The sequence below is a fragment of the Triticum aestivum genome, chromosome 3A (assembly GCF_018294505.1).
Source record: "Triticum aestivum cultivar Chinese Spring chromosome 3A, IWGSC CS RefSeq v2.1, whole genome shotgun sequence".
In the NCBI taxonomy this organism is placed as follows: Eukaryota; Viridiplantae; Streptophyta; class Magnoliopsida; order Poales; family Poaceae; genus Triticum; species Triticum aestivum.
In genome coordinates, this window is record NC_057800.1 from 210,563,914 (window position 1) to 210,572,433 (window position 8,520).

Below are 8,520 nucleotides of genomic sequence, written 5' to 3' on the forward strand. Positions count from 1 at the left end.
GGGCCGCGCATCGTAAACGTAGCATCACAGAATACCGACTGCGATGGCAATGCGAGCACAAACGAGTAGTACTGTATATGCATCTTGGCTTTCTATCCCCGGCGGTTTTTGGGTCGTGTGAGAAAAACCCCCCTATCGCTCACATTCACTTAACGACGGTTTGAAATGCCATCATGAAAAAGGGTTAAAAAGAGTTTGTATAGCACCTCACTGTACCAATGAAGGTTGCCATCTGAGTGCGGTGTTGAGGTGTCCATCAACTAATGGTCTTCAATGTTTTCATATCCTCGAAAAACGCTTTAAAGGTCTTCGCCGGTTGTTTAAATGGTTTTGGAAAGTTCAGCGTAAGTAACCTTTTTTTTCAGTTTTTCCCTAAAAAAATGGTCTACAGTTTGTGCTTATAGAGATCCAATGACAGGTAATCCTGCCTCATTCAAGTGGAAGAACATTAAACTACTAGGAATCTTCAACTGTGGTTGGGAAATCTCTTCAGATCGACAATGCATGCTCAGCGTATCTCACAGTAAAATGTGTACTATGTTGATATTGCATCAATGCATCCGCACCACAAACAGCATCTACCAGTTTGTCTTCAGCTACTCTTTCTACATCTATCTATTCAAAGCATCCGCAGTGTTGTGATTTTCGGCTTCTAAGTCTGCCTCTAACATCTTTGAGGCTTTCTCCATACACACTGCGAGCGTAAGTTTCGCTGCCTCCAAGCTTGGCGTCGCCTCTAGCCTCAGTTGCAAGTGGTCAGAAACACCGGACATGTCTATAAAAACACAAGCAACAACCAATGCACCACAAGTTTGTAAGACTGAAGGAAAACTAATCATACTGAACAAACGATAAAACAAGCATAGGCAAATCTCTGATAGTATTTCTCATTGCAGCTGCCCACAACTAAATAACTTGCCATGCAGACAAGCATTGTTGCTACAGAATTGGAATAGAGAGTTTGATATAAGAGAATCATACCAAGTTCAGTCTCCAATGTCTGAGGCTGCGGGGAGACGCTGCTATTCACACCGAGCACACCAGGAAACGTTCATCTCAAAAACTGTACCAGTGAATGAGGACTGACATAGCTAACTGAATACTTCAACCTCACCAAACAATCAGAACAATCAACACCTTAAGAACCCAAGTACAGAATATTGGCTCCAAAGACCAGCAGTTATCAACATCAAATGTAATTGCAGACTTCTGGAAGATTCTCAAAAATTGTACCAGTGAATGGGGACTAGCATAGCTAACTGAATACTTCAACCTCACCAAACAATCAGAACGATCAACACCTCAAGACCCCATTAAATACAGAATATTGGCTCCAAAGACCAGCAGTTATCAACATCTAAAGTAATTGCAGGCTGCTAACAATATTCTTGGGTAAGTGCCGGAGCAGGGCCAAGTTTCAAATACTCGATATTACCTTAGGATCCGTTAATGGAGATCAATGTAAAAAGAACATGCGTAAGATAACAGAGGCTACTTCTGCTTTTGGTTACAAACAACAGCACTACAAGATGAATCTGAGTCAATTAACCACAAATTCACATTTCCGAGTTGCCTTTGTACCGAATCTGAAGGCACACTGTCAGACCAGAAAAGCATTTTACTCTGACCCTCCGACAGTGATCTATTCGACATGTTAGGCCCTAATTCCATAGTCATTATCTCCTCATTCAGTTTCCCCAGCCTCACACCACCACCATTGTTTTCCAACACTCTGGTAAGTATATGAACAAAACTCACATGTTTCACAGAAGCAAATCCACCATCTGCTACTCTCGATATAATATGCTCATTCCATGTTTTTTTAGAGCCTTGTGAGCTTCTTATAAATATCAAATCCACAGGGTCTGCAGTAAAAATGTCAACTGATTGATTTGATGGCTCAACCAACTTACTGCCAAGTGAAATCATATTACCATTTAGTACCCATAGGTTGTAACCCAGGTTCAAGCAATGTTGTATCACGTAAGCTTTAGCTAGTATTTCCTTAACAAAACCATCAGAATTCATATAACCACTCATTTTGATCCCCTGCAGCAACTCAATAGCATCAATGACGGCATGTCCTCTATGAGCAAGGTCATCCAGAAACTCTGAATTGTCACCAAGGAAGATGTAATTTTCCATGCCCGTCTTCTCAAGATGGCAAATAAGGTTCCTCACAATCCTCTGTTCCACTGAATACAAACTTATGAGTACAACATTGTTTCCTAATTGCACGGACTTGAGCACAGAACCAAGTTCACTAAATTTCCTAACAAACCTTCCTGGAAGAATTTCAGCAAAGCAGAAATCATACCATTTTAGCTTCTTTAGAGGCTGCAATTGCCATACGTTGAAATCGAGATTATTCCCATCTAACAATGTAGAATCTGGTCCAACACTTCTTCCATAGTTCACACCTGCATCCCTATGAGAGATGCTGAGGGCCCTTTCCTTCAAGAAGTTTGTGTAGATGTTGAAGTATCCACGTGAGTGGATAAATTTAATGAACCAAGGAGTCCATATTCTCTCGCCCATCTTTCTGTACCATCCTGTAGTTTTCTGCAGAGGATAAGAGTGGAACACCAGTTACTATAAAGCTAACTAAACCAACAGCACATAAGAGATAAAAATAATCTAAAGAAAATAATCTAGCATATATAATACACAAGGCTACATAACACATAAACTGAGGAAGCACACTGAAAAATTAATTAAGAAAAAGGTTTACCATGCCTTGAAGAATAGGTTTGATTCCTTTGGCTTTCTGTTCATCATACCATAATCGAAATTCTTTCCATGGTTTGGGAAAGAGAAGTTGGCCCCATGTACCAACCATCTGGTACAAGAATAGTCTAGTTTCACTGTCCAGCTGTATCTTGTTTCCATGTTTACCTATTTAATTCAAGGTCAACTAGTTAATAACAGAACCATTGCCAGCACTTTAGTATAATAACAAGTTAACCAGTGTGTATGTTCTAAGTATGAGAGTAACATCTCTCCCTGTTTGTGCAAGGGGATTTGGGTTAGGCTTTGCTTTAAATCTCCCTTACTCTAAAATCAACTCATGATGCCTAATCCAAATTAAGCCATAACACCGTTTAAATATAGCCCTTGATCAAACATATGGTTCGATTAGAAACCTTTTGGTTCAAAGGATGAAGGTTAATTTAATGAAAATGCATCTGCATGACACTACAGAATAGATAGTCTAATAACACATTTCTTAGTATTGTTAAAAGCAATCTTCTATATCTAAATAGCTAGCCCCCACTAGCCTATTTCTCTCAACATGCAAGTATGCCACCTCATCATTCAACATGTATGGAGAAAGGTCCACCACAACATGCAATCATGCATAATAAAAAGCCACCTCAACATGCAAACATGCATGAGAATTTACATTTTATTATGATATTTACATTATACAATAATCAAACACCACAAATCATATTTATTTTCAGCTTTAGTTCTCATATTATTACTCCAAATATTCATGTTCCATACAACCAATTCTAACTGAACATATTGCAAAACATTCTCGCAACAACGTGCGGGGTATCATCTAGTTATCATTAAAAAAACACGCCAAGAGTCGTTAATAATACTAGTTTGAACTGAACATCAAACAAACCCTCCTCATCCAATAAAGCCAACTAGCTTCCATAAATTTCAGTTAGTGGCAGTTTCTTTCAGAGACATAGCAATTTGATTACAGAAGACATGAATGATAAAAACACAGCAAATAATAACTACCGTAAGTTCACCTCAAAGTCTAAATACTTTCTATTTTACATAAAAAATATTATGCCCACATAACACAGCATTGCACTGTTATAGCACATATCGTCCAACTTCACTAATGGAGAGAGACCATGCAAACATTACTGATCAGAACTACTGGTGTAACCAATCGGAATACTCAACGGACTAAGTTAAATATGACACATTTCTACTCTATCTAAGAACAAGATCTTCAACTATATATTAGTCAACAACCTTCTCCAAACTACCATTTTCAATAGCGTTGATGCCCAATTCACAAAGTTGTATGTGAATGTATATATATTCTGGGCATTTTGTTTTGCTATTTAGTTTTACATTACACAAAGCAGTTTCGATACAGCCCTCGAAAAAACCAATCAACCCCTGCACTTCTGCAATAGCAACATTTACGTAACCCAATTTACTCTTCTTTAGTATTGCCTACCGAATGTTATTTCAACTAAGCAGCCACAATAGCCAAGTTTATTAACTTCAAACGAAATTAGAAACAATTCAGGGTAAGGATTTAAAGTTTATACATTAAACACTATCAGATGTGAGTTTGTTTCACATGAAAATAATAATTGTAGCAGTTACATGAGACATTATTTGATTGCTTGGGTATTGTTACCAAATGAAAAGCGATGGAAAATTCAAGTGAAGAAGTAATGGCTAGACAGGTTCGTTGTTGGGTACTAATATTACCTACACAACTATTACTATCATCACTAACTTCCTTGGGAGAATTACCAGTATTAACTAGTACTGGCACTTAGCACAAGTAATTGGCAGACCTAGTTATATTTGGGAGTCCTGGGCAGATGCACAGGTTGCACACCCTCTAATACAGATCTGTATTAGACCCAGCTATAGTCACCCAAAACAACTGAAATAACAACCCCAGAATAAGTTCAGCCTAGCATTTTCTTGCTGGGAAATTAAGAACCGAAAATGTCAACAGCAAGCAAGGTTGACAAGACCTGAAAAGAATGAAAACCATAGACATGGGGTTCAAGTAATCCCAAAAGCTCTTATACACTCCAGGCCAATTAGAAGGCATTTTATCTTTTAGCGGCCAGATTAGAGTTTATTAGCTCAAACTCATCAAGATAAATCTGAATCCATGGCTGAAGGCAAGCTTGTGGAGTGATTAATAAAGAAACTGATAAGTTGCAAAGCACCAATTTTTCTAGCTAACACACTAGCTGACAGCAGAAGATACAGTTTACCCTATCTACATGAGTTGGTATTTAAACGAGTAAAGTCTGAAAAAAACCTTGAACTAATCGCTGAAATCCGCACCCTATACTTACCGATCCCAATCAATCCCGGCCTTGTAGTAGTTGAGTTTGCATTAGTTTGGTGCACCAGGGAAAAGACAACTCCCACTGAGATTACTCCCTCCCTCCCTCCCTCCCTCCCTCTCTAAATCGAACACAGAGTGCAATGAAAGGTCGCTGCTTCTTCAAGAACAGCTCTGCTCTCCTGGGGACGTTGATGTAAGTGCAGCTCTGGGAACGGTTATGGCCAGTGGCATGCGGCGCAGGCCGGCATAGCTCCCTGATGGAGCACGCAACAGTGCAATGGCAGGCAGAACACATCTTCATGATCCCTACCACATGAACCAGCCAACCAGGAGAGCACGTCGTTGTGTGTCGCGACCGTGTCGCACTCATACTTGCCATTGCCGGCCGTGAGCTGGAGCTTGCGCGTCTCGATGACAGTGGCATGGTACTGGTCGACATGTGCCATGCTTTGGGTCAGCGCGGTCTCCATGCCGAGGGCCAGCCACATGCACCACTACAGGCCCAGACATGTGCAGCATCAACCCCGCCCACTTCGGCAAGGAACGTGAAAAATGAACGAGCGATGCCACATTGACATCACAAAACTACATAAGAGATTGGTTTGATTCCAGCCACAAGTCCGTATAAAGAGAAAATTCGAACGTGAGGCAGCAAGCCTGCAACACGAGAATCGAACGGGAGATGTCCTCGCTGGGGTCGAGGCACTTGCCGCCGAAGCCGCAGGCCATCAGGACTCAGGAATGCCGCCGTCATCAACCCGGCGATGTTGCCTACGACCCTCAGAGGTGTGGCGTCGTTTTTGCCACCTCCGGTGCCACACCGCGCCGGACACAAAGAACGGCTCTGTGTGTGCCTTCTCGTCATCGCTTCCCGGGCGCACCTTATTCGGAACCGAAGGCATCGACGGCAAGCAGGTCGTCCGGCGCATCAGAATGATCCTCTGCCTCTTCCAGAGCATCACGCCAGATCGGATTCACTCCAACCTTGCTCGTCCACTCTGCCTCGGGCTGTCAATCCTATCAATCTCTGATTTGGTATGGGCTACAGCCGATGTTGCTCGATCTCAAGCACAAAATAGGGATGTGCGCCGTGGTCGGGCTGCTCGGTGTGCCAAAATATTTAGGGTGAGGATTGAATTAGGATATGTAATTATAGGGTGCCCATTTCAGGGATTAGAAGGTCAGGGTTCGATTCCGACGAGCAGTATGAGTTTAAGTTTTTTTTCAGACTTTATTACTCTATTTATAAACTCTACAAAGCAATAACCAGTTTAGTTTCACAAATTTAGCATCACACAATCCAAAATGGTAATTAACTTCAGAATACCCTGAACCCAATTTGATCTCAGGGGCTCCAGATCGCCATCTATGATGATAACACATCCACACACCAAAAAATATCATGACAATGCAAAATATTTCCAATCTCCCAACAAGCAGTCTTCTAATCTAACCAATCCTAAGGTCCTAACTATAGAGCAAAGATCAAAGGAAGAGTGGTACACATACACACAAGGTCACAACATGGTCTATGCATACACATTTGCGCAACACAACATGCATTCTTAGATTTATGGTTCCTAACTAAGCCAGAAAATCAGCAAGCGTTCACATTGCTTACTAAGCTCTCACCTGCGACAAACCGGGGGCGCTGCAGTGACGCGCCGAAGACGTAGGGACTGTAGTTCTCCCTGTCGTAGTAGTACCTCATGACCACCCGCTTTAGGAACCTGTAGTAGAGCGGTGAGACCTCGAGGTCGTCCTCAACGACGAAGGCAAACTCGTCGTCCGAGCCAGGCCACCACGCCTCGATCCACTGCGCCTGGAGCCCCACATTAGCCGCTCGGTAGTGGATGCGCTTCTCCCCGTGCGGCCAGGGGAAGGCGTCGACGGCGGTGAGGATCTCGTGGGACGCTGCAAGGAGTGGGGCGGACGAGTTGGGCGGGAGGTGGTCGAGGAGGACGTGCAGTGCGACGCGGTCGCCATCGTAGTCGGCAGCCGCGAGGGAACGGAGGCAGCGGAGCAGAGGGGCGGGGCGATCGTAGGCCAGGAGTTTGATGAGGAGGGAGAACCGGTGAGGATCCGGAGCCGGGCGCGCGGGTATGAGCGGAGGTGCGGCGTAGGAGGAGCGGCGGCGGAGGAGGAGGATACATAGTGAGACGGGGAAGAGGATGAGGAGGCGGAGCGGGAAGGAGCGGTGGCGAGGCGACGCCATTGGTCTGGTGGCGGCGGCGGCGGCGGTTGTGGACTGAGGAGCACCGGAGATCGACGGAGTCTTCCTCTCTCTTTTTTTAATTCTCGGTAATAGTATTATCCGGCGAATGTCAGCTGGGAGGAGGATGGCAAGCGAACGCTCTCTCGTTTTTTTTTTTGAGGCAAGCAAGCGAACGCTCTTTACTTACAGTTTTTAGAAGAAGAAAAATGCTCTTTTCTCGACGATGGCATTTTTCTAGAAGAAAAATATACTCTGAAGAAATTGTCATGGGCTTTTCAAAAAACTGCCATGCGTTTATGAGAAAGCTGCCAACCCATACAAAACTTGCCATCTAAAGCGTTCATAAATGCCATCACTCTTAGTGAACGTTCGCCGGCTAAGAAAGTCTTTATTTTCTATTACTATTTGCACCTGTCTTTTTTCCCTTTTACTAGGTAATATAATAGTTGCCCTGCGTTGTAATGCGGGCATAAAAAAATATAGGGCAATGACTGATTCACGATGAAGTAAAAAAAATTAAGTTCATATTCTTACAAAAGACTAGAAATTACAATGCATAATCATCGTCCGGATGGTTCAAAGACATAGCACAAATTTTCACCCAAAAATAGACATTGTACAAAGAGAAATGTTTGTAGTCAGCCGACTGATCTTTCTGGGCACGTCCACCGTCTTCATAGTCGTCGGATCTCGTCTAATCAGTTGCCTCAGAAACAACAACTAGCCCATATTTCAGGTTTGCAACTTGGCTCCGGTTGCAATTCCTTTGATCGCAATAAGGGGATTGTTGCAGACTAGACACAAGGTCGCCCGCCCCAGACTCGTTACTGGACTGGCGGCGACGCCCCGCTACTGGATTGGCGCGTCTGCACTCCTCGTCCCCGGATGCGACCGATGGCTGCCACACTATTGCCGGATCTGGCCAAGCACAACCACCCGGAAACGCTCCGTCGCCGGATTTGGCTAGGTACTACCACCGACGAGATGCCATCGCTGGATCGGCTCACCCAGGGGCGCCCCTGCTACCATGCAGCCTCCACGTCCGGCTCCGGCCGCCATTGCCCTGCACCCCTGTTGCAAAAAAAATTGCAACAAGACTCATGTTGGAAAAAAAATTGTAACAAGACCTGTGTTACAAAAATAAAATCTGCAAGTTGACCTATGTTGTAAAATTTTCTACAACATGACACTTGTTGTAGAAATTTCCTACAACACAACATGTGTTGCAACTATA

General features: G+C 43.5%; 1 protein-coding gene across 1 annotated transcript; it reads right to left on the bottom strand.

Annotated features, from left to right (window-relative positions):
* Positions 1-471: 471 nt before the first annotated feature.
* On the bottom strand, positions 472-7,397 carry LOC123060994 (uncharacterized). The gene is made up of 4 exons (XM_044483874.1): positions 6,704-7,397; positions 2,732-2,895; positions 982-2,562; positions 472-775 (listed from the first exon to the last, which is right to left on the bottom strand). Exons 1-3 carry the CDS (start codon positions 7,284-7,286, stop codon positions 1,492-1,494), a joined length of 1,818 nt encoding a protein of 605 aa, XP_044339809.1. The 5' UTR covers positions 7,287-7,397; the 3' UTR covers positions 472-775; positions 982-1,491.
* Between the last annotated feature and the right edge of the window lie 1,123 nt (positions 7,398-8,520).

Excerpts from the sequence above, each read along its gene's own strand:
- LOC123060994 (XM_044483874.1), bottom strand. The coding sequence starts at position 7,286 with ATGGCGTCGCCTCGCCACCGCTCCTTCCCGCTCCGCCTCCTCATCCTC. Across the intron at positions 2,896-6,703 it reads GCGCCCCCGGTTTGTCGCAG|GTAAACATGGAAACAAGATA; the intron begins GTGAGAGCTTAG and ends TGAATTAAATAG. Across the intron at positions 2,563-2,731 it reads AACCTATTCTTCAAGGCATG|AAAACTACAGGATGGTACAG; the intron begins GTAAACCTTTTT and ends TATCCTCTGCAG.